The 27,965-nt window shown below is 53.8% G+C and overlaps 9 protein-coding genes across 9 annotated transcripts; 6 read left to right on the top strand and 3 right to left on the bottom strand.

The window, feature by feature from the left end:
* Positions 1-1,369: 1,369 nt before the first annotated feature.
* Positions 1,370-3,045, bottom strand: MAM_02367 (uncharacterized protein; the record flags this gene model as incomplete). Its single annotated transcript, XM_040821166.1, has 2 exons — positions 1,370-2,417; positions 2,534-3,045. The coding sequence occupies 2 exons, from the start codon at positions 3,043-3,045 to the stop codon at positions 1,370-1,372; spliced, it is 1,560 nt and encodes a 519-aa protein (XP_040680580.1).
* A 1,618-nt stretch (positions 3,046-4,663) lies between these two features.
* On the top strand, positions 4,664-6,446 carry MAM_02368 (Golgin subfamily A member 7/ERF4; the record flags this gene model as incomplete). Its single annotated transcript, XM_040821167.1, has 2 exons — positions 4,664-6,253; positions 6,324-6,446. The coding sequence occupies 2 exons, from the start codon at positions 4,664-4,666 to the stop codon at positions 6,444-6,446; spliced, it is 1,713 nt and encodes a 570-aa protein (XP_040680581.1).
* Positions 6,447-7,955: 1,509 nt separating this feature from the next.
* On the top strand, positions 7,956-9,020 carry MAM_02369 (proteasome A-type and B-type; the record flags this gene model as incomplete). The annotated part of the gene is made up of 5 exons (XM_040821168.1): positions 7,956-7,986; positions 8,050-8,056; positions 8,113-8,165; positions 8,236-8,623; positions 8,690-9,020. The coding sequence occupies 5 exons, from the start codon at positions 7,956-7,958 to the stop codon at positions 9,018-9,020; spliced, it is 810 nt and encodes a 269-aa protein (XP_040680582.1).
* A 269-nt stretch (positions 9,021-9,289) lies between these two features.
* Positions 9,290-9,685, bottom strand: MAM_02370 (Zinc finger, CHY-type; the record flags this gene model as incomplete). Its single annotated transcript, XM_040821169.1, has 2 exons — positions 9,290-9,602; positions 9,681-9,685. 2 exons carry the CDS (start codon positions 9,683-9,685, stop codon positions 9,290-9,292), a joined length of 318 nt encoding a protein of 105 aa, XP_040680583.1.
* Positions 9,686-10,046: 361 nt separating this feature from the next.
* Positions 10,047-11,152, top strand: MAM_02371 (DNA repair helicase RAD25; the record flags this gene model as incomplete). Its single annotated transcript, XM_040821170.1, has 4 exons — positions 10,047-10,135; positions 10,201-10,505; positions 10,576-10,822; positions 10,987-11,152. 4 exons carry the CDS (start codon positions 10,047-10,049, stop codon positions 11,150-11,152), a joined length of 807 nt encoding a protein of 268 aa, XP_040680584.1.
* A 5,283-nt stretch (positions 11,153-16,435) lies between these two features.
* On the top strand, positions 16,436-19,378 carry MAM_02372 (potassium transporter; the record flags this gene model as incomplete). The annotated part of the gene is made up of 3 exons (XM_040821171.1): positions 16,436-16,535; positions 16,630-18,341; positions 18,422-19,378. The coding sequence occupies 3 exons, from the start codon at positions 16,436-16,438 to the stop codon at positions 19,376-19,378; spliced, it is 2,769 nt and encodes a 922-aa protein (XP_040680585.1).
* A 579-nt stretch (positions 19,379-19,957) lies between these two features.
* Positions 19,958-22,229, bottom strand: MAM_02373 (VPS9 domain protein; the record flags this gene model as incomplete). Its single annotated transcript, XM_040821172.1, has 3 exons — positions 19,958-20,149; positions 20,222-21,887; positions 21,958-22,229. 3 exons carry the CDS (start codon positions 22,227-22,229, stop codon positions 19,958-19,960), a joined length of 2,130 nt encoding a protein of 709 aa, XP_040680586.1.
* A 1,411-nt stretch (positions 22,230-23,640) lies between these two features.
* On the top strand, positions 23,641-25,632 carry MAM_02374 (AMP-binding domain protein; the record flags this gene model as incomplete). Its single annotated transcript, XM_040821173.1, has 5 exons — positions 23,641-24,111; positions 24,199-24,479; positions 24,550-24,796; positions 24,856-24,898; positions 24,953-25,632. 5 exons carry the CDS (start codon positions 23,641-23,643, stop codon positions 25,630-25,632), a joined length of 1,722 nt encoding a protein of 573 aa, XP_040680587.1.
* Positions 25,633-27,024: 1,392 nt separating this feature from the next.
* On the top strand, positions 27,025-27,819 carry MAM_02375 (uncharacterized protein; the record flags this gene model as incomplete). Its single annotated transcript, XM_040821174.1, has 2 exons — positions 27,025-27,145; positions 27,254-27,819. 2 exons carry the CDS (start codon positions 27,025-27,027, stop codon positions 27,817-27,819), a joined length of 687 nt encoding a protein of 228 aa, XP_040680588.1.
* Between the last annotated feature and the right edge of the window lie 146 nt (positions 27,820-27,965).

The following is a 27,965-nucleotide window of genomic DNA, read 5'->3' on the forward strand; positions in this document are numbered from 1 at the left end:
CGGCGGGAGTCGTCGTCAGTTATCACATGGCTCTGCGAGGCACGCGGGAGACGTCGAATGGTTGCGCCTCTCCGTACGTGACTTGACTGCGTGGATGCGTCCAGTCCGGCGCAGCAAATCACCATCATACATGCATGTCTTCCTCCCAGCAACATGCAATGCGTGACTCGCGCAGCCATCACAATTATCGCCCCTAGGCTCTTTATATCCTTTCCCCTTCCCTTTCCCTTTCCCTTTCCCCTGCCCTCTCCGTCGCCGTCTTCTTTGGGCCTGCGCCGACGCGGCAACGCCCATGTGCATCCGCCACACAAAGCCTCGAGTCCGAGTTCGACGCGAGACCAAAGTCAGCTCCGACTGACGCCGTGACAATGCAAGTCTAGAAGAGAGCACAGAAGAGAGCCGCGACTACGGAGTACTGCTGATCCGCAAGCCCGGGACACACGTGCAACACGACGACGTGCTTACTGGGCGCACGACCTGTGTGCTTCCGGGGGAAACGCTCTGCCCCGTGGCCGCGTACGACCTGTAACGGTGTAAGTGAGCGAAGCAGCACTCAAGTGACTGAACAGAAGTCATGGCCTATCCGAGCATCGCATCGGCGTCACTCCGTATGCGGCCCCTCGAAAATGCAGCCGCAGAAACAGACGACGACGCCACAACTATCGAGGCACCACCACATCACATCGTCTGTGCGGCGGGCGCGCTCCTCCTCCTCTCCCCGAGACACGCCAGTCTCGGGCCAGGCTCTTCTTCAGCCGACGTGGCGCAATCCAAGGGTCCTATGTAGTTAGCTGTCCATGCACGTACGTATGTGCCTGGGGACTGAGGGCGCTCATTCATGGAATCATGAATCATCATGGCATGGCCGTACCAAGACCGCATGGTCTGTGCGGGCCGGTTCTTGGGTTCCTGGACCGACAAGATGAATGAATGAATGGCTCGAGGGGGAGACACCCGAGCGAGATTGCTGATGTAGATGACGAATGGGAATGCGTATTCCTAGTCTACGGTGGCTGTTGGCAAGCTGTCAATGCGACATGCCACGTTTTTTTTTTAAACTGAAAAAAGCCCCCCAAACCCCCGTTCCCAAAAATGATTCGTCGTGGTGGCCGTCAAAAAAATAAATAAAAGAATACCCCTGTTACTCCAAGTCTCCAGCATCATTTCCGGTGGTATCATCATCACTCTCCCAGTACACCCGTCGCATGTAGGCCGGGGGATGTAATTCGTGAATAGATAAAAACAAAGAGGGGCGGACAAGAAGGGGTGGAGGAAGCCCAGGCGTCTGGGACGCTGGGAAACAAAATGTTCTGCCTGCATGGGTTTTCGTCGCGCCCGTGGCCCCCGGTGAATTACAGTGAGTACTTTTTCATCTCTTCATGACACGAGGCGGCACCCTGTCGCCGCTGTATCTGGGTGACGACTGTTTGGCGCTCCTCGTCGCGCGGCCTGGTTCCGCGGCCCCTGGAGCCTTCTTCGTGAGATGGATCAAAGCCAGGAGCGGCCGGAGTGGTAGCGTGATGGCTTGGAGAATGGTGTGAAAGGGGAGCAGGAGAATGGCAACAATTGCCTCGGTTGCCCTCGTGAGGACCGTCTTGGAGCTACTGTTCTTGGCGGCCACTGCGGCGAGCGCAATTGCATCGTCCATTCGCGAATCGAGCGCTAGGAATCGAGAATCCGTCTGGTACTGAAGCATGGTTGCCTTCTTTTCGTATCGCCGGACGGCTCGGTTGAGCGCGTCGAGTTCCGGCTGGATCGCGTTGCGCACATCCCGCGCCATGGTGGCCTTTTGCTCTGCCTGCCCTGGGTCGAGACCGTCGCTGTGCTGTCGGACGAATTCGTCGGCTAGGGATCGTGCTTCGAGTCTGCTCAGTCGCTCCGTCACGTCTTCGATCTGTGCGCCTGTGTGGGCCGGCGACGCAAAAGGGTTCCCGTGGATGACTCTTTGCAGGTGAAGAGTTCTCGACTGTACGAGCTTGAGGGCATGCGAAAAGGCCCGCAGCTCAGATATGAGGAGGAAGATGGTGAGATTGTAGTTGGAGACGAGTCCTTCTGATGGTCGGCTGAGTTGCGCCCTGATGTGATGGAGTAGGTATGCGCTCAGGGGGGGTAACAGGAAGCACGAAAGGAGGGCCAACACCTCGTGCACGTGTAGTTCTCGGAGAGCTGCTTGTTGCTGGGGCGTTGTGCCGCCAAGGTCTCCTCCCATCTTGGATTGCGCCGCCGTCGGCGAGTTATTTTGGTGTCGCGATTCCTCTTTCTCTTCCTCCTCCTCCTCTTCTTCAGGGACGTTGTCCAGGTCGGCAGCTTTGCGAGTGGCGTGGGCAGACGTAGGGTAATGGACATCGTCCTCGACGGCAGTTTCTGCATCTGCCTCTTGGTGTATGCGAACTTGCTGGGCTGCATGATACCAGGTCCTGACGACAAAGCACAGTTAGCCGTCGCAATGTGTCAGGCATGTTGGGAACACGAAGAAAAGAAAAAAAAGAAAAAAAAATCTCTCCTCTGCCAACAAATCGTGGTCATGACGTACCATGGCTGTGTCACGGACCAGTGAAGGAAGACGCCAGACAGACCGAGCAGCATGACGTCTGTGATGACGGAGTGGCCATTTTTGAACAGGGCCCCCGCGATGGCCGGCAGCAAAGCAAACGCCAACGACAACGAAGCCAGGGACGAGGATTCCGGACTTGGCAGTTCCTGACTGGCCTGGGCTCTGGGGTTGAGTATATCGCGTGCCTCGCTCAGGCTGTATTCAGAGAAGTTGGAGCCCCGCCGGGCCGGGCCGGAGAGCATGCCGTCGAGTGATGCCTCGGATCTGCTCGTATAGGACTTTCGTCGCGGCAAGGAGCCCTCGTCCGCGGTCTTGGAACGGCGCACGGCATGCCCGGGAGGGGAACTGGTGGGATTGATGCCCGTGGCAAAAGCTGTCGACTTGGCGCACATGGTGACGTCGTTGCGGGTGTTGGAAGCAGCCGGGGGATGTTTGGAGGTTGACGCTGACACCTGGGGCAGCGTTGATGTGCGTGGGATGTCGTCGGGCATTGCTGCGCTCGCCTCTGACTCGTCGGGCAGAAGAGGGGGTAGTGGACGACGATGAGAGCATGGGCGAGCGTGGAAAGACGAAGCGGCTTCGAAGAAGAAGATTCAAGTCCAAGGCTGGCATGGAGAAAAGGGAGCCGCGTCGGCGTAACCCAGAAGGGTGTGGTGACTGGATGGGCACCTAGGAGGCCAGGACCGGGTGGTTACGTCCGGTATTAGTGCTGAATCGCTGATGCGCCGGCATGTCACTGGTGGCCCAAGTGGTTGGTGCCTGCCGGCCCCAGTGTTTCCCAGCGCTCCCAGCGCTCGCAGGGGCGGCTCCGCTCCAGTGCCCCTCCCGACAATCTGGGGTAGCAACCTGGGAACTTGATCATGGATGGTTACGGAGTACAGATTATAACAATGTAACTACGGAATCGATGTCGTCTGGCCTCGGGACCGCTGGCCGGGGTTGAGATGCCAAGCAACTTCCGTGGCCGCATGTTCCTGACTCAGCGGATTTTCCATTGCGTACGGAGTACCGACTTGGGCACCTACGTGAGAACCTACGAGTTCAAGGTACTCAGGTACTTAGATACGGGCAAGCATCCAGGTGCTAGGTACCTTGGCCGCTACCTCACCTTGATGGCTTCTCAAGTACTACTTCCATGGCATCACAACTGCTACCGTACTTGATGCCAGGCATCATCATTTGGCTGGCGTGCGTCGGACATTCATTTCCCTCTACTCCATACTCCGTACAAACCGCACACTTTTTTACCCGGACCACGTATCAATGGCGCTGCCAAACGAACGGCATCACCATCACACCAGCCCTGACGTTTTCTTCTCCTCCACACCGGGACCACGTCGAATCGATTTCCCCCAAGGGGCTCGGTGCGGTCAGACTTTATCGTGACGCACGCCACGCGCCGCAAGCCCTAGGAAACCCACAAAGCGTCCTTCGTACATGCTTTTGTGCAGAAGCCGGGATCCTCTGAAATTGGACCTGTGCGAAAACTCGACGTTCAATTGGCCGGGGGAAATGTGTGAACCACCTGAATACGTAACGCTATACAGACGACGGAGCACGGAGTATCCCGTCACGGGCTGTCGAGGCACACGATGCAGAGATGGATGACCGAACCAACCACCAACCAACCAGCCCAGACTGCCGGCGATGCTGCCAAAACGCCGCAACGGGGCCTGTCAATTGTCAGGGGCTTGGAACGCGGCCCGCCGTGATTCACAACCTCCCCCAACGCCGCGCCTTTCCTTGTGGTTTTATGTGATGCCCGTGGACATCGGATGCTACCTGGGTCGTTGCCACGCACATCTGGGTCTAGGCACGTATCGAGCCGTTTATAGGCCTGGCATCCCAATAAACCTCGTCCAAATTGTCTCGCCCGAGTCACCACACTCCTGGACCAGACGCGTTCTCCATGGCATCGCCCTCGCTCTCGCCCCGAGATTGGAACTGAGGGGACTTCTGGACCCAGCCCGAGCCCCGCTGTTGCGCTCAGCGGACCAGCCCACAGCGGTCGAGTCCACCGGATGAGCCACTGGCGGTGGGAGCTGGCTTCAATGTTCCGTGTCCGGTCTCTGGACGCTGGTGAGACTGCCAACCTGTCAAATCCTCCGCATGTCATCCGTCTTGTGGCCGTTCTGGCGGCGAAAACCTCAATCCCGATTTCAGGACCCGGACGGGCGCACCACCGCCAACGCCAACGCCAATGCCAACGCGCCAATCGGCCGAGGACCACCGCCCGCACCACCACGGGCTTCTCCCACCACAGCATCCACCGCCCGCCCCAGGCCTGCCGCGGCTTCCCTGGCCACCCCTGAGTGCCCCGGGCGCCTTCCATGTCAGCACCCGCCTCACGGCTGTGCCGATCCGGACTCTCTCACGACGCCAAACCCAATTCCGCCCTCTTTCTACTCGACACAAACGCCCGCCCTGGATCAGACGGCGGACCGTCAGCCAAGACCTCATTCCCAGCAACCTGTCTGTCCCCCGGCTTCATCCCAACCCGCCGCAGAGCCTGCAGTAGCAGCCGCGGCAGCTTTGAACGCGACGCAACCTTCTGCGCTTGGTCAAGTTTATAAGCCGAGCCTTCTCCAGTCACCCTTTCGCCGTCGCCCCAGCGCGACAAGTGATCCTGCCTCACGAGTTCAGCGGCTTCCTGCAGCCCGCCTCTGGAATCCGACCAACTCTACCCCTCGAATTCCCCAGCCTCGAAAGCGCCGACCATCGTCACCGCCTATTCCCACGTTGCCTCTGAAGCACCCTGCGCTCGACACATTGTTGGATATACCAGACTCCGTGGCAACTGCTGCTGGCGACTACCCGCTCCTGACTGTATCTGAACAGCGACGCTCGAGATATTCACAGTCTGCGCGTGCGAGTTTCCAAATCGAACTCGGCGCGACAAGCGATCATAGAATTGGTCTTCCGTCGTCCGTTCGAGCATCGCACGAGGGAAACCGTCCCGCGCACCGCACGTCAACGTCTTCGAGACCAAGGGCGGAAAAAGTCAACGACCGACAACCTGAACAGACAACTATTCTTCGCCATTCGGCAAAAAGTAAAGGCGAGCAGAAGGTGACCATGGCGCCGGAGAATGATGATGCCAGGAGACCATACTCCAGGGATCTTGAAAGCGGCCCAGATGTCATGGACCCTCGAGTCTCCAACGTTTCCGCCGCGGACGGCATTGGGCCTGCCCTCTCTTCGTCCAACTCTTCGATCATGGGGGAGGATGTACAACCAGACGCAGGCGAGGAATGGGGCCCTCAGCACCCATGCTTTCCCCATCTGAACCCCCATGTTCCTCTCGACTCCGTCGAACATGCGACTACGCGAATAATCCGTGTCAAGAGAGACTGGCTTGTGGCCGGTGACCTGGCCCCGACTTTTTCCAACTTATATCCTGAAATCCTGGACCCAGCTGGCATTTCCGAGCGAGAGTTTCGACGCGTTATTGAGAAGCTGAACGGAGAGCTGATACCCCTATTCGATCCCTTCACCTTTCGGAACGTGCTCGACAGCGTCCTGGGGCTCGTGACTGGCTGGCTCTGGGATGATTTCGGTCTGACGGCTGCCAAATCACGCCTGAATAATCTCGAACAGTGGATTGAGAAGTGGAACCAAGAGATGGAAAAGACAATGGCATCAGAGGAGGGCACGATTCCACCAAAGTTGATTTCGCTCCGACAAACAGGGTACATGTCTGTGAGTATAAAAATACATTGCTGCTAAAAGATCGTCGAGCTCTCATACCTGACCACCTGATTCCACCCAGCTTGACATACAAATACCGGATCCCGAGATTGCTCCAGCACCAAGTACAATTGGCGCAGGCGCGGGCGCGGGCGAGTCGCGGACTGCCTTGCCGATGGAGCCAGCTCCCGCCATCACCGCTTGATGACCGACCAGGGCGTGTAAAGTAATCGACATGAGCGCTACCTAGGATACCGCCCACTGGTACGTGTCAGCGTTGTGATTTCCCGATGCCATATGCGCGCGGGAATTTTGAGCCGGGTAGGTGCGAGGATGGATGACATGGTGTTTGCTTTTATTTTATTGTATTTTATTTTTTTTATTTTTTCAACTTGCGAACTGCATACATTGTTTTCTTCTGCCTTGTTGATACCACTGGCATGTACGAATATCAGCCAGGCGCTGCTGAGAGGGGTAGGACATTGTATATATACCATTAGATCGTTTATGCGCCGCATGGCGGCCCTTGTCTATAGTACCGTTTCACGGTGACGATGGATCATCTGAAAGGACATGACATCAAGTGTCATTCACTTCGCATAACCAGGGGCCTTTTCCCCCTCCAGGTCTCGCCGTGTTTCTAGCACACGTCTAAACCGAGCCAAGGCAAATAAAGTATGGATGATCACTCGCATGTGAAGAAGACCGCAAGGGCCTGGCGGAAATTATCACCAGCGGCATGACGCCTCCCCATACGGGAAGTCGGGGCGTCAATTGGCCTGACTTAGATCCGCTGTTCAGTGCTCTCCGGTGTCCGCAATGACATGATGCATCAGATCCATCCATGCTGTGAGGGGGGCAAAGGAGGCGATTCGGTTCTTCTCGACGCAGTGGTTGTTGGTTGGGTTCGGGACGGCGTGTGTGCTAGGGTATTGTTCCGCCAGAGAATTTGCCTATTTGGACTGACGAACGGACGGGCTTTGTCTCGAGTCATTGGTTTGGTGAGCTACGCTTTCTCTGTCACTCTCTCCAATGGATTTCAAAGATGCGATGGCTTATACTGAGGCCAGGACGACCTTTTGGGGATTTTCCATCGCGGCGCTTTGTTCAAAATATCCAAGCCACCCACGCCTGTTCACCGTATAGATAAATACGGCACTTCACCTCTTGGAGGCGATTGCATGTTGCGCGTGGCGGCTGGCGATATCTGCAAATGATGTGCTGAGACGTCAAGACTTGACAGAATAGACTGACTACTGTACTTGGTCCTTGGGCTGAGAACAGCCCAGCACATGGCGGGAAAGACTCGAGAAATTTACGCGCCAAATTGACCTGTTGGCAGACAGCAACGTCCCTTGACCAACGCGACTGTGTACTTATAAAAGCTCAACCGTTGATTCAGGATAGCAGTGATACAGTGTCTAGTGGCCCCGATAGCTCCATCGCACTGTATGTCGGCCGCCGGTGCACGAGTTAATCCGCCCACGGGCCACCCGTCCGTAGCTCCAGCTAGTCAGTCAGGCCGTCGCAGGCAGGCAGGCTCCCAGTCTGACGAAGCTTCCTTTGGACTTCATACGTCCTTCATTTGCGGTGACGTCTTGCTCCTCCCAACACAACGTCCTCTTTGGTTGGTTTCGCATAGATTCTTGGCATCTGGAGTACGAGGTACAAAGACGCACTGCAAAAACGTGACAATTGATCTTGCCTTGCAGCGATGGCTTCCGGTTACGACAGAGCTCTCTCTGGTATTTACGTCCCCTGGCATTGCTTCACTTGTTCGCTCGGCTAACTCTTGTCTCCGCCTCTAGTCTTCAGGTTCGAAATCAGCCGCCAACTTTACAAGCTGTCATTGCCATCTAACACTTCAATAGCCCGGACGGACACGTGTTCCAGGTCGAATATGCTGGGGAAGCTGTGAAAAGAGGTGTGTTCGCGTGGCACCGGGAGAAGAGCTGCTCGTTCCGGGATTCGCGGCAACTAACCCTTTTGGGTAGGAACTTGTGCTGTTGGCGTTAAAGGAAAGGATGTAGTTGTCCTCGGATGCGAGAAGCGATCGGCCATGAAGCTGCAAGATACTCGGATCACCCCTTCCAAGATCCAGCTCCTGGACACCCATACTGCCCTAGCCTTTGCTGGTCTGAATGCCGATGCCCGAATTCTCGTTGACAAGGCCCGGCTAGAAGCCCAGTCTCACCGTCTGTCCGTGGAGGACCCTGTCACCATTGACTATATTACCAAATATGTGGCGGGGGTCCAGCAGCGATACACCCAGGCTGGTGGCGTACGACCGTTCGGTATCAGCACGCTCGTTGTTGGTTTTGATCCCGGCAGCAGGGTTCCCAGACTGTATCAGACTGAGCCGTCTGGTATTTACTCAGCATGGTATGTCTTCTGATCCTGGCGACAATGTCATGTAGTGACTCTGATTTTGATCACTGTTTGGTACAGGAAGGCGAATGCCATCGGTCGATCGAGCAAGACTGTCCGTGAGTTTCTGGAACGCAATTACAAGGAGGATATGGACCGAGAGGCTACCATTCGTTTGGCCATCAAATCTCTCCTCGAGGTAGTCCAGACTGGCGCGAAGAATATTGAAATTGCTCTTATGGCCCCTGGCGCTGCCATGGAAATTTTGCCGACTGATGAGATCGAGGGCTATGTGAAGGAAATCGAGCAGGAGAAACAAGAAGAGGCCGCCAAAAAGAAGACTGGACGGACACCCGGAACAGGCAGTGCCGCAATTCTCACAAGAGGACAAGACGATTCTGCTGCTGAATAATGACGAACGTATGGAATTCGTGTAGAGGAAAGCGCTATCTGCTAGGGGCATTGCCATGGTTTGACGCGCGACGCCATTGTATCAACATATGCGCTGCCTGATATAGTTGCCTTGCATCGTTGTCTAAGCTTGACCCTCATTGGCAAAATAAACGTGAAATAAATTAAGCTCCCCAACGCCAGAACTTTTTCTCTTCGATTTGTTCACCGCTTGAAACACAGGCGAAGGCACTCGTAAGGATAGAGAGAAGTGAATCCGCCCAAGCTAGCCTAGCCTAGCCTGTCGGCATCTTCGTCCGGGTCGAACATGGTACGGTAATCCTTTTGTCGGACGCGCTCGTCCTTGAGCATCTTGTTATTGACTCTCACGTCTTCGCTTTCCACGGATAGGGCAGCCTTTGGGGTTTTGGCATCAATAACGAAGTGATTGTCGCAGTGCGGGCAGTACTCGTCGCTCTCTTCGAATTCCTGCGTGTCCTTGCGGAAGCACTTCTTGCACTTCTTGCAGGCGAAGACCATCTCGAAGCTCTGTAGGAGGGGGTGTTTTTCTTGCTCGCGGTGGCACTCTGCGCAGTCGAACCACCTGCGGCCTAGGTCTCACGTCGGTCAGCTGGCTGTTTCCTGAAGTTTGCGGCATGTTCCTCCGGCAGAGGGGACGTACAGCATGGCGACCGGATCGAGACTTGGGCGTTGAGGATGTGTTTACTGGCTGGGGTTAGCGGGGGGCTGGGACGGACCAAGGGTATCTTGCGCTGCTTACCACATGATCACCGCACTTTGGTGTTTTGTCTTTCGAGAAATATCGAGATTGGTGCCGAGCCGTGTTCACTGTTGGCGAGAGACTGCGGTTTGATGAGGGGTGGTTGCTGAAGAAAGGGCCCGGCCTCGGCCTGGCTTTGGCGGGGTTCGTTGAACGAGTGCGGACGTTGAGTCCCGGTGGCTGCTCATGCGTGCGGGCTTCGTGCGGGCCCGAAATCACTGCAGCTTGCTGTCTATTCTGTTGCGAATGAGTCGACGCGTGCAGGCTATGAAATCAAGCGTCACGGGAGAGGTTTCCGACGTGAGTTACGGCAGGGCGGGTTACGAGTCCACGTCTGACGTCTGGGTGGCGCATCGGTACGTACCTCTGATCATTTGTGACTTTGTGTTTGTTCACCATGGACATGCACCGACACTCGCAGCAAATCATGGGGTATGCCGCCAAAGAGAAAGGCAGAGGCAGCCGTGTACGGCGCGTTGAAGGCAGAGAGGTCTTCGCGCGCGTCAACGCCGGGTGCCGCCACGCCTCGCTGCCTCGATAGCACCGATGAAGTTGAGGAGGATGACGAGCCGGTCGACGCGGTCCTCGAGCGCGACAGCGACAAAACCATCGACTTGTTCTCCCTAGATCATTTTCAGAAGAGACATGCCGTTCGAGAGCTGCTCCCGCACATTTCTGGCGACCGTGACTTCTCGGACCCGGTCCTCAAAAAGGATCACCAGTACCGTCCGCGTTGGATCGATCGGCAAAAGGCCAGGCGGCAGGATCATTCTGGAGGGCTTCAATTCCTTGGCAGAACTAGCGCATGATTTCCTGACCATGGCCGAATCGCTCTCGAGACCGATGTTCATGCACGAGCGCGCCCTCGCAACGCATAGTTTACACGTCGCTGTCTCCGTCGGCATCGGCATCGGCATCTCTCCCTCTCCCACCGAATGCCCTGGAGTGTTTTCTCAAGACGCCCCTGCTGACGAGATTCGATCATTCATCACGAGTTGTACACAGAGTCATGGGAGAGTCAAGCTTGTGTTGAAGAACACCAAGTATTACTTGCAAAGTCTGGGCCCGGAGATGCCGCAAATGCTGCACAAAAATCCCTGTTATTGGACCGCTGCGAGTCCAGGGCGCAAAAAAAATCACTCCTTCGGCCGCCCCCAAGATTGGCCGTTTGGTCATTCTTGGTACCCAGAACGCTGCCGTCAAACAGGCAAAATGGCTTGTCTCAAGGTCTTGAACAGCAAAACGACCAGGCCGTGAGCGAAGGCGACGTCTTCTTGAACACCCTCAATGAAGAGGACGACGATGATCAAGAGGTTACGCACTCATTCGAAGTTGCTGGCAAGGATGTAGAACTGTCCGAAAGGAATGTCTGAACCTAGGATACCCTGTGTAAGAGGAGTACCATTTCTGGCAGAGACGAGGTCGACTCGAATCTGGAGATTGATCTAAAGCCCTGCACCTAGATTCGGCTGTGCCAAGAAAGAGTCTCAGTAAGATGCTTGGCAATAGCCGAGCCAACAGTGGCTTGATTGTGCTTTGCACAAGTTCCATGTCGGTCGTGCAGTGGAGAGACGAATTTCTGAAATGGGAAAATGTCAACCCAGGCGACATTGTTGCTTTTACGTCTGATTCCAAAGGATCAGTCTTCACCGGCAGCCCTGGCATTACTTTAACTGTTACAACCTACTCCATGGTGACTCAATCTCGGGCTCGCTCATACGGCGCTGATAAGATGGTGAAGTTCCTCGGGGCGGGAATGGGGTCTGATGCTTCTGGACGAAGTGCATGTTGTGTTGTGCCCGCCAACATTTTCCGGAAGGTCACCTCCTCCATTAAGACTCATTCCAAGCTTGGCCTCACCGTAACGCTTTCTTCTCCGAGAAGACGACAGAATTTCTGATTTAAACTTCTTAATCGTCTATGCCCACCGGTTCCATGACGAATACTCAAGGACGCCATCAAGGACGTTCGTCTCCAAGCTTGACAAAACCTCTCTCGTTCAGCATAACACAACTAGCCAGCAAGTCGAGGTTAGTACGAATTTACAAGAGACAGGTAGGAGATCAGATAATCGAAAGGGTTGTCCATGACGAAAAGCAGAGAAATATGTAGGGAAACGGAAAAGAACTTCAGTTCTTAGGTATCATATATTGATAAGACTGAAACTTGTCCGGATCACTTCATTTTCAGACAAGACCTTTTATACCGTCTTGCGCAAGGGTTCAGCCCAGTTTGATGACCCGAGGGCTCGAACGTTTCTGGCATCAGGGCTGCGTGCAGCGGCATGTGAGTGAGAATCAGCGTACCTCCATCGGAGGTGGAACAGCGTTGCATCAATACAACTTAACTAGGCAAGGCGTCAAGTCCAACTGCAACTATTGTACCACGCAGGGCGGATTGTGTTTGAGAATCGGCTCCGAATTGTGTCCGTCTTCCTTTTGTCTGGGAGTGGATTTCATGCTGAGACGGACCATGGGATCTCGAACACCCTCACGGAGGGTGATTTGTTTAATCTTTCCTCCGTTCTATGCGCTTAGTTCCCTCTAAACCTTCCCAGTCGACAAGGATGATGGCAGCTCAAGTTAGAATTATACCTGCACGGCTATTTCTCAGGCAATCGTCTACGTGAGGAATGATTTCCTCGCAGTTTGGAAGAGTTATTAGAGCAAGCACAAGTTGGGCAAGAACTAGCTGTACACTATGAACTATTGCAAGTTCTACGCCTGCCAAGATCTTGTCATTAATTATCACAGGGATAGAGGCGGTAAGATGACTGTCTTTTCAGATAATGTGTACGCCTTGAAAGCCTATGCTCTATAACTTGTTGCCTGGCAAGGCGTCCATCTGTGGCGGTACCAGACAACCTGAGCGGCTCAAAGATTCTCAAAAACCTCCAGCGCAATGCTCCTGAACACCTTGTTTCCTGTCTAAAATTGGCGTTACCTCGCTGGACTTGCCAGAAGCTACATGTATCGGACGAATTTCATCCCACTACAGAGTACAGCTCTCGACGTCGGGAAGCTCGGCGTGTAGGCTGTATCTTGCGAGCTAAGCGTTGAAATGGCAGGGGCTTTCATTCATTTTTTACTTATTAGTTTCTAAAGATCACTAAGACGTCTTCTTTTCATCTGAATGCAAGGGAAAGAGGATAGCAGTGTATTCTTCAGGGGGGATTGGACGAGAGAATGGAGGGAGCCTCTATTGCTGATCTTGTTTTGACATAAGCCATCGGGTCCTGAGTGGTTCGGCAACAATGAGGGGGCGTGATGGCGTCTTGTGGCTTCAAGACACTACGGCGATGTGTGGAGTAGGGGTTTGGGTGATTTTGGAAGTCGGCATCCTGCCGCTACAGCGTTTGGACGTATATACCGCCGTACACGGACAAAATTGACGCACAAGCAGAGAATCCGAAACGGTGTGCTGCAAATGCAATCGTGGACATGAACTCGACGTGAAGGTCTTGACTTGACGTGGCCTTACGTGCCGCAGGTAAGCCTTGCGCACCTGATGCGACCGAGATGCCGCCTCGGTTGCTTTGGTGCGTGGAGAATGATGTCCCGATTGGAGGCACCTCCAAAAAGGGCTAATGATGAATTTGTACGCCGATGACTGTAGCACGCAAAAGATTCAAAGGCGCGTGAAGCGCATCGTGGTTCATTGGTTTTTGGTGGCTTGTGGTAAGACGGAGGATTGGCGGCTTGATGAGGGGCCACAATGTCATGGACTCGTGGTTATGCCATGTATTCATACAGAGTAGCACCGACCAGTCTTTACGAGGTCCAGTGACACAAAGGGATGCAAGCCAAGCTGTTTCCTCCTTCCCATGGTTTGTGCTGAGGAGCTGCAGGGTGGCCCGGACCCGAGATGCGTGACAGCCGGGCGTCCTGAAGGCATTGATCGGAGGTGCGGTGACACCATATCCTGGCCTGGACTTCCTGAGACTGCTCCGAGGGTCCATGGACAGACAGCTGGCGGTGGTGCTGGGTGTTGGTTACACGGCAGAACACGTTGACAATCCATGCTTGTTTTATTCCTTTGGACTGCCGGCCGAGGGAGGGATGCCGGATGAGATGAGGTTTGGCTGACTGACTGCGTGCCATGTGTGAGATGCCATGCCATGGCCCGAGGGAGGAGGGACCCACGGCGAAAAAGGCATGGACCTTGAAAGCAATACCCTATACGGAACGTACGGTTGAATTTGATGCCAAGAAAAATTAAATGGCCATAAAAGAGACGGACATGGTGCGGACGTGGGCAGGGATCAGGAGGGAGCGGGCATTTTATTTGCTGGCCTGGGGTCTGCTGCACGATGCGAGATCAACTCGTCGCACGTAACGCACGGAGTTCTCCGTACCCGCCAAGTTTTCCACGGGAACCCCGTCTGTTGTTGTTTTTGTATACGGAATACCGAGTGCCGGCTGCGCAGCAGAAGGGAGCGACGTTCTCCCTGGGTGGATAATCGGGTTTTATACTCCGTATCAGTTCATTTATTTTACTTCTGTTTTCGTTGCCGCACCCGGTTGCTCCTTCCCTTCACACTGAGCATTCAGGACCCAGGTGTCGCAGTCCACCACTCAACCACCAACAAGTGCAACAATTCCAGAAACCAACAAAAGCCAGTTATACCATTCTCGGACCGGGCATTGCCAATATTTGCATGCATTGCCCCGGCTGCCGAGGCATCGTTGGATGCAGGGTCTTGCGCCTGAGAGTTGGTCCTGCCCGTCCGGCGTTGTAAAGTTCAGACATCGGATCCTCCACTGCCACGCCCCCAGGACAGGACTAGCTTAGGACTAGCTTAGGCTGCTTCGCCCCTTCCACCCGGCATTCAGCTCCGGGTCCTTCCCTCCTTGCCAGGAATTTGGCTACTAATAGTACCGAGTAGTACGCCTCCCGAGAATGAAGTCATGTAAGTACCTGATGTAGGCAGGTACTTAGGAGGCACCTGATATTCGGACCAACTTGGGAAAGTGCCTTTTCGCCCGCCCATGTGCCTTGGCCGTCATTGCCTAGGTATTTGCATCCTGAGCCATCGTCTCGCCTCGACTCGTTTTCTTCTTTTCCATTTCCTCACTCACTCCTTGCCGCCTCCACGCCGGGCCTCGCCCCCTCTTCTTACTTCTTCACCGGCTTTTACTCTGGCCAGGCGGCGGTACTCGTCGTACCACGTCGGACCCTAAGACCCAAGGCGCGCACGTTCCGGAAACCCTTACTCGGTACGGAGTACGCATCGGGCATCTGGAATCTGGAATCTGGAATCCGGCTTCGGTGTCACCGCGCGACGTCGGCACATCAACAAAGAAACGAATCGAAGTAGCTCTAGATCTCCTGACCACGTTACCAAGCCCGCATGCAACACTTGGTACAAAGCGCACGGTCGTTGGAGTCGGGCGCTTCCATCCATCGACTCGACTCTGCTACCGGCATTCCCTTTTCCTACTGCTCCTGTTATCGAAATACGTCGCCTCTTTCATAGATCGGAATCATTACCACGACTGTGTCTCGGGCACTTCAGAATCTTTAACCAATTCAAAGACACTGCGTCAATCAGCGCTTGTTCTCGAAGCGACGTGCTCCATCGCTACCTGGGACCTTCCATCCGCAACCGCTCTCAGATCACCATAGTCTAGAATTTTCCGACCCGTCTGACCAACCATCACGTCCACTCTGCACATTGTCGCCACCCTTTGGTGATATCTCGCTTCCTGCATATCAGGATCTCGACTCAACGTGTCCGCAGGGCTGTGGTTCGATTTGACCAATGCGGTCTTGGGAAACGTGGTCCCTTGCTTGTGCCTGGACAGGGGAATTTTGTGCCGCCAACGCATCAGCACGGACGCTCAACAACATTCATTTGGGAAATTGACCTTGACAAGAAGAAGAGAAAAAAAACGCACACACATAGCCTCGGCGTTTCGTATACTGCCTCTGCCACGGACAAGAGCGCTGAAAAGATTTCCGGCACATCTGTCAATCCTTGACTGTCTTTTTTGGTCGTCCGTCTCTCGGTTCTTCGGCACACCTCTTTATCTTTTTGTCTTGACTGAAGAGCCAGCCAAGACCCTCGAATTTGATTGGTGTATTGTCATACCCTGAATTGTTCCTCTTGACTCTCAAGATGGCCCTGGCGGCATAATTCCGGTTGCGCCAATTGATTTCTTGGACTTGTGTCAAGCGCCACTACCCTTCTTCTTTGTTGTTGTAAACAACACTGCAGCCCTTTCGCATCTCTGGCTTCATTCGGCCTGCCACTTTTTTGCCCAAACCCCACGGGAAGAAGATTATACCTTTCACCCTGTTGTGTTCCCGTCACGCTCAATATGCTGCCTTGTCCCTCTATGCATGTGAAGTCCTTCGATTGGACTCACGCCTGAGATAGGCCAAGACTGACAGCACCCGAAGCGGCCGTGCCCCGGTATCGCATTCCTACCACCAAGGTATTTGCCCTATACTGAATTAGAATCTCTTCCGACGTTGCTGTGGCACAGCTACGTCAAAACCTCATCCTGAGTACCAAGAGAGAGTGGACGACGCACCCGCCTAGCCACCCAACTTTCCCCCGTAAAGGCTCATACCCAACCCTCACCCCCTTCTACTATCTCTTTCCTCGTCCGTCGAAAGAGTCTATCCACTATCACCAACCTCGCTCATTCACCATGTTGGAAAAAACCGTTTCCCACGTTTGGGGCCAGCTAAAGGCTGTTAAACCTGCGTTTATGTCCAAGAAACCGCATTTCAGCTTCATCACTGCTCATTGTATGTAACTCAAACCCACTCAAGTGCCCCCCCTTCCCTTTTTCTGTATCTTTTGACTCAACCGTCAACTTACTGATTTGGATAAACCTGACAGACTTTTGGATTATTGGGGCAACAATCGTAGGTTCGATTGCCATTTTTGCCGGTGGCAAGGGCGAACTGGCCTACATTGATGCGTTGATGTTTGCCAGCGGTGCGAATACGCAGGCCGGGCTGAACCCTGTCGACTTGAACCGTCTGAATGGATTTCAACAAGCTATGATCTATCTGTTCTCCATCACTTCAAATCCGATCACACTCCATGGCTTTGTGGTATTTCTGCGCTTGTACTGGTTTGAGAAACGTTTTCGAAGTTGGGCACGAGAGATTCGATCTCGGCGCCGAACTCTGACCAAATCAAAATCGAAAGCCCGAAATGACACGCATCTCGCTGAGCAAGGCGTCAATGGTCGAGATATCACACTCATGCCACATAATGGCCGAAAACAGAGGATCACAAACGATGGCATTCTCTTGGACGACGGTCATGAACTCCAGCACAACGCTCAATTTGCCAACAAGAGTGACGGAAGCGACACAACGACCGCCACCAATGACCATCCTGACGTAACTGAGCCCAACTCGTTGGAGAAATCAGAAGACTCGCCCCAAGAACATGGAGCTGGCGATCATCAGAAGAGTAGCCTCCCAGGCCACACGGCCATCACTTTTGCAGATACTGTCAAAAGAAGCGACGGACTGGGCGACGAGGAAACCAAGTTCCCTCAAAGACGGACAAATGCCGAGCACATTGCGATTGTGGAGAGACAGCGCAATCAAGATGATGACGAGGTCCTCCGTATCCCTGGCCCACGAGATGCAGAGCGTGGCTTGGGACCTAGACGACTCGAAGCGGGCGACTTGGATAAAGACGATAACCGACTTGCGCGTTCGCTGACAGCTGAAACCTCTCCCAATAATGCCGCTCAGCCGGGCCCTATACGCGAACGACAGCCAACGATCGTCATTGCTGAACCTGAAAAGCATCGCCGCCGGGAAGAGATCGAAGACAATATCAAAGCGATTGGTGGTACCATGGATGCTCTACGATTTCGCAAGCCCCGCATCTTCAACAATTCTCAAAACAAGTTTCACGAAGATGCAGACAATGCAAGACCGGCCAAACCTGTCCGCACGCGAACACTGGACAATATCCGTTCCGTGCTGTCCAGTTCCAAGACCGAAGATATGCCATACCTCTCCTATACACCTACTATGGGCCGAAACTCGAATTTTGTTGGCTTAACTCTGGAACAGCGCGAAGAACTTGGCGGGATTGAATATCGATCGTTGAGGACACTCGCAGTCGTCCTTTTGGTCTACTTTTGGGGGTTCCATCTAGTAATTCTGGCCTGTCTATTGCCCTTTATACTGCATAATAACCATTATGGAGATATCGTGATTGCCGATGGCGTGTCAAGAACTTGGTGGGGGGTTTTCACATCTAATGTTGCCTTTATGGACGTTGGCTTCACCCTCACACCTGACAGCATGATCTCGTTCAACACATCCGCCTTTTGCCTGATGGTAATGTGGTTCTTTATTATCATTGGAAATACAGGTTTCCCGGTCATGCTGCGCTTTATTATTTGGATCGCCGCCAAGCTCGCCCCTGTCGGCTCGGGAATATGGGAGGAACTTCGGTTTCTACTCGATCATCCGCGGCGTTGCTTCACACTATTGTTTCCCTCTGGTCCAAGCTGGTGGTTGTTTTGGATCCTGGTTGTGCTGAACGCCGTCGACTTGTTATTTTTCATGGTTCTCGATGTAGGTGATATCCGTCTGGAACATTACTCAATTTCCCACTGTGTCTTCCAAGTCAATCGGCTAACAACGAGACTAATCAGCTTGGCGGCGAGCCTATTGCTAAGCTGAGTGTTAGCAACCGGGTTGTCATTGGCTTTTTTCAAGCTGCGTCCACAAGAACAGCTGGCTTCTCTGCCGTTGCCATGTCGCAGATTCACCCGGCAATTCCAGTTCTCTACCTGATCATGATGTACATTTCCGTCTTTCCTATCGCTATTTCCATTCGTCGCACAAATGTCTACGAGGAGAAGTCTCTTGGCATGTACCAGCCGAGTCATGTGGAAGACGACCAGGATGCCAGTGCTTTGTCCTATGTTGGGACTCATCTGCGTCGCCAACTGTCCTTCGACTTGTGGTACGTCTTCCTGGGATTTTTCATCATCACTATCAGTGAGGGTGCAAAGATTGTGGCGGGCAGATTCTCCTTGTTCGACATTCTCTTCGAAGTCGTGAGCGCTTATGGTACTGTGGGGCTGAGCATGGGTGCCATCGGGGTCAATGCCTCTCTATGCTCCCAATTCTCTGTCATTGGTAAGCTGGTTATCGTGGCCATGGAAATTCGTGGTCGTCATCGCGGCCTGCCCTATGGTCTCGACAGGGCTATCCTTCTTCCCAGCGAGTCAAGGTTTAAGAAAGAAGCAGAAGAGCAAGAAGCAGCATTGGCGAGAACTAACACAGCTATCACACATGGAACAACTGCATCTGGCATTCAGCGTCAAGACACCAATTTGACTCGGACTCGGACTCCAAGCCACGAGCATATCCGAGTCAACAGCAACATTGTTGCGAAATTGCTACATCCTGGACCTGTTGTTCAGCGGGAGGGCCCATCGCATCAGCGCATGAGCTCTACAGACGTCCATGGTCATCCTCTCGGGCCGGCGAGAACTGTTTCTCAGCCCAATCCCGACGACGAACAAATAGATGAATTGGCTCCGTTGCCCAGTACTGGATCAAGGCCATGGAATCGGAGAGCAGATTCTTCCCCAGTGTCTTAGGTAGATCCATGGGAACCAGCTTGTACAGCAATCGTGTCTGCAACTGGGATAATGCCGTATTCCACTTGATGACTACACCTTTTTATCTTTTCCTTTCCCTGCTCTTTTTATTTGGCCCTCGTTGTTTATTCATGATTGTACATAGGGTCGCGTGGAAAACCGTACGGACGGCATCACCAATTTTAAAGTAAAGGAAGGCCGGCCTTGGGGCGCTTAGCAAGCGTATCCATTTTGTCACGGTGTATTTTATGGTCTGGCTATTGAGGGACAGCCCTGGTATATCCGCAAACCCAGCGTACACGCATAGAGCCTTTTATCGCAGATTAAACGAGTCATGCTGTATTGACTGTAGTCAATCCTGAGGCAAGTATGTCTCAGTCTACGTGCCCTACTTTTCGGCAACTGCTTCTGTTCCTGCCAGTACTATGCCCATGTCGTTCTAATATGGAAGCCAAATAACACCGGAGCCCAACGTAAAGAAAACGCCATGAATAAATAGGTCCCATATCCAGGAAAACGTTCGCAAATCCCGGCCCGGCTTAGTAAACATGTAAATAACAAAGATGTCGTTTCCTGGTTCTATTTCTCATCAAAAGCGCCCATATTCTTTAAAACGCCAGCCAATCGTCGGTAGTCTTTGAGCAGTTCCCGAACTTCGCCTAGTCTCAGTTCCCCGGGACTTTGGATTTCCATGAAGCGCTTGTTGGGGGGAGGTATCCTGGGAACGGTAATTTGTTTGGGTGGGAGTACGGCTGCAACCTCTGGCGAGGGCTGTTTTGGAATACATTAATACCTTGATCTATGTGATAGTAGTAGACTGTGTTGGGAGCGAAGGGAACTCACAGTCGCCAAGTCGCCGCCTTCTGTGGAATCCTTGCCAGAAGGCGTAGCTGTGGTGCGCCCGAAACCGCGAATCATGCCAATGCTGGAAAGTCGACCGATGGGGTTGAATGAGCTGCCCAAGTTACGGACGGATTCGAGCATGGCGGGAGCTGTTGGTGTTCCCGGGGTGGGTGTGTTTGACGTCCTGGAGTCCTCCAGGAAGCCGACTCTTTTGGTGGATGAATGACCGCTTCTGACACTATCAACACTAGTGTCTCGTCGACCGCCGATGAGACTGAGGACACGATCTTCACGGGCTGATGGGCGTTTGAACTGTTCTGTATCTTCGGAGCCGCCAGCGGTGGAACTGGTGGCGCTAGCGTTGTCGTCCTCATCCAGTGGTGGAGTGCTGACAAGTTTACGCGCGTCGTCCAGGGTGCGAGGGACAACAATAGACTCTTTGGGGCTCTCCTGACGCTCTCGTAACTTGCCGAGGAGAAACGAATAACTGTCGCCCAGACTGTTGGAAATGGTCTTGAGCCCTTGGTCCGCTGTGCTGATCACGGCACCGCTTGCAGCGCCCAATGCTTGTGCCGGGGTATTGACCAAGTCACTAAGTCTTCTGTTTCGTAAGACCTGAGCGGCCTTGAGGCCCGAGGGCGAAGCCGCCGGTTTCGTGGCCGTGACATTGTCAGTGCTGGCCTCGGTAGCACTTTGGGAGGGCGCGGTGATTCCATACGCAGGTGGGAAGGTTTCCGTCTTGGAAGTGCCAACATAACTGTCTGACTTTGCAGGCCCAGATGGAAGCTCGTCTTCTCGCAGGGTAGACAGGTCGACCGTCTGAAGAAAGCTGATGGCTGCTTCAAGATTTGTTAGGCAATACGCGGCCTCGCCAGTCAATTTTGGTTCCCAACGGAAGTACTGAATAAAATGAAGGTCGCTGATGATGTGAAGATTTTCTGGCGGCAGTGTAATCAGTGTATATATCAGCATTGGCATTATTTCGTCGGCTGAGGCGGACGGGTGCACCTCGGCCAGTGTGTCGACTATGCTCTTGTGCGCGGCTTTCAAGTGATTTGTTTTGGCCAAGGGATATCTAGCCTCGCTCATTCGAACCAAATCTGCTCGTGCTTTCCCGAGTGAGTGTCCCATCTGCTCCGTCACCTTGGCAGCTATCTCGGGATCTCGTGCCGCTCCCTCGCCGTAGTCTACGCCCAAATCAACAGGAGTAATTCCCACCAAAGCCAAAGCGGCCGTTTTGGACCGAAGCTTCTCGTCTTGAGCCTCGTCATGTGTAGTTCGGTGGCGGTAAATCTTGTGATAGATGCCCTCACACAGCCTTCGCTCAACAGCTTCCTCCAACGTGCCTCGCTTTGCCTCTAATGCTTTCCTCGCTTTTTTTCGACTCGCGAGCTCTTCGGATGTAATCATTTGACGTTCTGTTTCCGTCTTGGGCTTATCCTTGGCGCGCGGCGAAGCTGCTTTGGAACGTAGGCGACTTGCAGCGGACGAGATGGATGATATTGATGGAGAAGGTGAGATGTCACGACTTTGCTTTGTAGCAAGAGCGCTGATGTGTGTGGCGATATGCGAAGATGCTTGGCCATAGAATTCCTGGAACAACCTTGACAGCTTTTCAATGTTTGGAGGCGTAGAGTGCACCTTGGCGCCTAGTGACTCAATGAAGCTGACGGATGTTAGAATGAATTGGGAGACCGGGAGTCGCCTTGAGAAAGCCACCGCTGTACTTATCGTACCTGTCCGTGAAAGTTATCAGCTCAATTGGTAACACGTCCAGCTCGATGGAAGCCCGCGCGGTCTCCGTATTGTCGTCATTTTCACTGTGCTCCGAGGTGTCGAATGCATCAGGGCCGTCATGGTCAGGTGATGAGGCATTATGGAACGTTTGCGCTCGCTCGGGCAGGCCGGGCCTGTGGCTGTCGTTTCGGGGGGCGGCGTCGGTGTAGGAAGGCATACGAGGAACGCCTTGCCGGATGGCGTCGGAACCTTTGGAATTTTGCGAAGACATGGAGGGTTTACCGGGGAGTTGTGGGCATGTGGAAGGCGATCAATGATCAAAGTTGATCAATCCTTGTGCGATAAATCTGACAGAATGATGGGACGCTAAGAGAAGCTGGAGAGGGAAGAATAACATGCCAAGGGGGACTTGATGGCGGGGGTTCGGCGATGCTGAGAAGCGGGACGAAGCTGGCGAGAAGCTGGCGAGAGCTCTTGGAATGAATGACTGAACCTGTCCGTGGCCACAAGCGGGCAACGTCAGGGCACATATATAGAGTGCGTCGAGTGATCTAAAGGGCCGACATTTCGCTCTAGAAATGAGAAGTCTTGGTCTTCGGCAATGCAATAGAAGGGTGGCATGAAGGATGACGGGACAAAGGGATAAGGTTGAGTTGCAGATGGATGGAGAAGGGCCATGCCATGGAACCGATGCATTGACTGCTGCGCACCAGGCAGCTTGCCGCTACCTCCGCTAGGTACTAGGTACAAGGTACAAGTAGGTGGGTAACTTACTACTTTACTTACGCCAAGTATGCGCACGGGAGTTGGGAGTTGGAAGTCGGGACTCAGGAGTCAGGACACAGCTGGGAGTGCAAGTGGTCCAAGTGCATGAGCTCAATCAACTTTAGAAGGTACGGAACGGAGTAGGTGGTGGGCGGCCGCCCCTGTGGGTCCCTTGTCTGTCTCATGCTGCAGGCTGCAGCACACCTGGCTTCAATCTTCTTTCTCGTTGACGGACCGACAGCACGAGACGGACGGACAGACATGCATGACGGAGACTGCAGGGTCCAAAGAACGCACGTATGCCCGGGCCCCCGAGACAATGCGTGTGGGCAGTGCGTGCTATGTTATGCTATGCTGTAGAAGCTGAAAGCGAGTTTACCAAGGGGTTTGACTCTTGACAGGGCTCGAGTGTCAGTGTCCTTGTCCGCCGTGGGTTGACTGAAGATGACAACGGCGAGATGCCGAGATTTGGTGAGTGGAGCTGCCCCGTTTCGGATCCTGGGGCCCCGAATGTCCATTAATTATATCTGGCTGTCGACTTCGGAACCGCAGACTGCCACCTCCCACTGCTACTTACCACTCTTACCGTCGTGCAACTTGCAAACATGATTTGATGGCTGCGGGGAAGCTCGTGCCGGCCCACCGCGGCTGCGAGCCGAGCGAGCGGCAATGGTCCAGACTCCAGAGTCCAGACTCCTCGTAACGGCAATGGCTCAGACCAAGCTCAGAATATTTTTGCCGTATATTACTTGACTGCTGCCATCCTTCCTGGTGCCAATCCTGGCTTCTCTCCTTACCTTTCCTTTCCTTTCCTTTGCTGTCCTTTCCTTCTCTTCCTTCCTTCCCTTCCGCATGGTCTTGTCCCTCCCGAGTCCCGAGTCTCCCCCTTGCCACTCACACGGCTTCGGCTCATCACCATGTCCGGGCCGCCCTCGCGCATCCGGTCCATCCTCGGCCATTTGATCGGTCCTGCTCAACCGCCGCCTCACATTCATCATCTCTCACCGACCTTCTTCCTCGAACGTGCCGCCCTTGTCGAGCCTGATGCGGACGCAATCCTTCACATAACGCCCAGCGGCGTCTCTTTGCGCCGCTCGTACCAAACATTTGCAGACCGAGCTCGCGGTCTGGCCTACTACTTCAAGAAGCACAGGCTGACTCGCATCGGCATCTTGGCACCCAACACGCCAGCTTTCTTGGAGTCAATATACGGCATTGTCGCCGGTGGCGCCGTCATTGTTCCCGCCAACTATCGACTGAAAGAGGACGATATTGCTTACGTTTTTGAGCACGCCGAAGTCGATTGCATCATTGTCGACAAGGAATTTGAGAATTTGCTCGCCGCATTCACGAAAAAGAACCCCAAGATCCCCCTGATTGTTGATCTGGTGAGTCGCATCTGCGCGAGTTGCGCGGTGAGGGGGAGTCGTGAGATGGCAAGGGAAAGAGTCCGCTGACCACTTCGTCGCTCGCAGGACACGGATGCCACGGACGGTCCATCATGCGGTCAATTCAACGAAGCCATTCTTGAGGGCCTTGCCTATGATGAGGAGCTAGGCGGCCATGCCTGGGCCGGCTTGCAGTCCAAGGCAACCAACGAAGACGACATCATCGCCATTCCCTTCACATCTGGCACGACGTCACGGCCTAAAGGAGTCGTCTACACCCACAGAGGTGCATATCTTGCGGCCATGGGAAATATCATTGAATCCGGCCTCAATCACGGGCGATGCCGCTATTTATGGACTCTGCCATTGTAACGTCCTGCCATGCCAGATCCTTCAATTCCGCACAGAGAACCCACAACTGACGTTTCCCGCTTCCAGGTTCCACGCTCTTGGTTGGACATTTCCCTGGTCTGTCGTGGCTGTGCGAGGTTTGAATGTGTGCCTGCGAAAGATCGACTATCCGCTTATATGGAAGCTGTTGAAGGAGGAGGGAATCACACACTTCAATGCAGCCCCAACCGTCAATACGCTTCTGGTGGCCGCCAAGGAAGCCGTCAAGCTACCCAACCCCGTCCAAGTAACGGTTGCAGCCAGCCCCCCATCTGCTCATCTTTTCGAGTCAATGGTGAGAATGCGCCTTGGCATGACCACACGAGCCATGTTCCCAACTGATGGTCGTTGTAGACCGATCTCAACCTCATACCTGTCCACGTGTACGGAATGACAGGTGAGTGACTCCAAAAAAGAAAAAAAAAAAAAAAAGACGAACCATGTCAAAAAGAATCTAATTCAAGCCAAGAAACATATGGCCCAATCACGAAATGCTATCATCTCCCGGAATGGGATAACCTTCCGCCGCAGCAAAAATACAGCAAGATGGCCCGGCAAGGCCACGGCTTTGTCACAAGTTTACCCATTCGCATCATCAAACCCGACCAGCCGGAAGGTGTGCTCATTGACGTCGCCAAGAACGGCCAAGAGATTGGAGAAATCGTTTTTCTTGGCAACATCTGTGCCAAAGAGTACTACAAAGATGCCGAGGCATCTCGAAAGCTCTTCAGCGGCGGCGTTCTGCACTCCGGAGACCTGGCCGTATGGCATCCCGATGGCAGCGCCCAGATCCTCGATCGAGCCAAAGACATTATTATTTCCGGCGGGGAGAATATATCCTCGGTGGCCCTGGAGAGCATGCTGGTCCAACATCCGGACATTCTCGAAGCTGGCGTTGTGGCTGTCCCCAACGACCACTGGGGCGAAATACCCAAGGCGTACGTCACTGTCAAGGAGGGCAAGACTGTACGGGGAGAAGATGTCATCTCTTGGGCGAAGCATCAAAGCAACATCAGCAGGTTTATGGTGCCCAAAGAGGTGGAGGTGGTAAAGGAGTTGCCAAAGACGAGCACCGGGAAGATCAAGAAGAATGACTTGCGGGAATGGTCTCGAAAGGGCGCAAAGCGATAGGTGGCATCTAGTTGGATTTATTCACACGGCGGCGCCCTTTTGGATAATGTACTTGCTTGTTCCTACTGTCCGTGGCTTCCCTCGTGACGGCCCAAGGAGAGTGGACGGACTGCACGCCGCGAGGACGATATTGTCATCCTCGCAGTATTGAACCGTTTCCTGCCGCTGGCACCAGGAGTGTAAGCTACGCAATTACATTTACTTTGTTTCAAGGTGCCCCGTAGCTGTCGCGCGACTCTCGTCCCGTGCTGGAAATGCAAACCTCCTGAGGAACAGGTCGACGTAGCCGTAGCCGGCCTTGCCGCCCACCCTTTTCAATACTCTCCAGGCAGGTCTGATGTGATTTCTCGGGAATCCTGGGTTAGGAAGACGTCTTCTCGCTCGGTGGGCGATTGCTAGACTGCTGCCCCGACGTTGGTCTCACTTTGGCACAGTTGCGCCGAGTCAACGTGGCGATAGCGTGCTTCTAGGGCACCCTGGGCGGCCTTTTGGCAGGGCTTGTGCATGGAGTCGGCGGACGCCGAGGCCGAGTGATTTTTTGTTCGTCAGTGTCAGTAATGAGGGACATGTTTTTGGCGGGAGGGTAGTTGAATTGACGGGGGAGGAAAAGAGCAGAAATTCGGAGAGACGCAGTTGAAACAATTTTAAAAGCAAAGCATCATTAATACTTGAGAACTGGTTTCCTGGCTCGGGCAAGTAGCAGCATACTTAAGTATAGGTACTTACCAGAAGGTGCCTCGCAGTAGCGGAGGCAACTTCTCTGGTACGTACCAAGTATAATAGTAATAGGAACCACTTTTTAACGCCCCCGCCACGCCTGCGGCCCGTGGGAGCTCGAGCTACGAGCTGTCAACGTGGCCGTGGTGACCGCACGTACAGTAACTAGCTCATCGGGGTCGTTGGAGCGGCATCAAGTCGGAAGGCAGGTACTTCAACGTGAAAAGAAACTGCCCAGATACTCCAGTTCTTACCTAGGGAGGAGTTGCCTTTTATTTCTCTCCTCAAAAGCGTGAAGCATGTCGTCCGCTCGACCTTTTAATTCCGGCGCCCGCAACCTTGAAGAGGAGACGCCCGCAAACAATTAACTAACATGCTAAGTACTTAAGCATCTACCTCCTAGTGGTCCGAGAGCTTTCGGAGCCTTTTTTTTTTGCCCCACCGTCTGCGTCTTCACCCCCACCGCCCAGTTAAGTATTTCTGGGTTTCCACCAGTCTTGCATTTCGTCTCCCTCATTCTACCAGGCACGACGACCTTCCTTCTGCCTTCAGGCGTGTTGCGTCCAAGGGTCATTACCGTCATCTTTATTTTCACCACCTCGTCGCAAGCTCACCTTCAGACCGTCTCAGCCTGCATCGCTGCGGCTGCGACCGTTGCCGTTTCTCGAATCAACCATGAGCGCTCTGCGGCCTCTGCGGGGCGGTTGCTTGTGCGGCAGGAACCGTTACATCATCGCTCTCCCAGAGGATGGCATAAACGAGGTACAGGTCCTGTTCAGCACAGACCGGTCACACCGTGAGTTGCGGATCCAAGTCTTTGTCTGTTCTGCAGTTTAAGGACCGACAAGAAAATAAATAAAGCGTCTGCTCATGGTGTCTTGCATCGACTAACCATGGTTTGTAGAAGAGCCGCTCGCCACACCTCTGGCGGCCTACATCCGAGTACCGCTATCATGGCTACACAGCACGACATTTGCATTCTTTGATGACGAGACTCACACAATGATTCGACGTGTCTACACCCACCCTAGCCAAGATCACACAAAGCGTCACTTCTGTGGATTTTGTGGCACGCCTCTATCGTACTGGTCCGAGGAGCCGAGGAGCGAGGCCGAATACATCAACCTCACATTGGGCAGTCTGCTCCGAGAAGATTTTCAGGACTTGGAAGACCTGGGACTCATTCCAGAGGAGAGTGAGGGCGAGGCTGAGGACAGGCAGGTGGCCACGGCGAACCGCGGCACTGCCCTCCGATATTCTTTCGGAGTCCCTTGGTTCGACAGCATGGTGGAAGGCACTAGACTGGGCAGAATGCGTCGCACGCACGGGATTCGACGCTCAGACGATGGTACGGTAAAAGTTGAGTGGGAGATTATGGAGGAACTGGATGGGTTGGACAGCGACGACGTTGAAATGGAAACAGAGTCTGCATCATCGGGGAAGCGAAAGTTGCAGGACCGAGATGGCTAGAAAGCATCACTGTGAAACGGACTCGGCGACTCTGGCCGCGGAGTGCAATTAGGTACTTGGTATTTGGCCTCGGATACGTATGAGACGCATCCTTTTTGGCATGTGTTGTTGTCTTTGGCCAAGGCACAAGTGCGAGTTGACCGGGA

Source organism: Metarhizium album (assembly GCF_000804445.1).
Source record: "Metarhizium album ARSEF 1941 chromosome Unknown scaffold_4, whole genome shotgun sequence".
NCBI classification, from domain to species: Eukaryota; Fungi; Ascomycota; class Sordariomycetes; order Hypocreales; family Clavicipitaceae; genus Metarhizium; species Metarhizium album.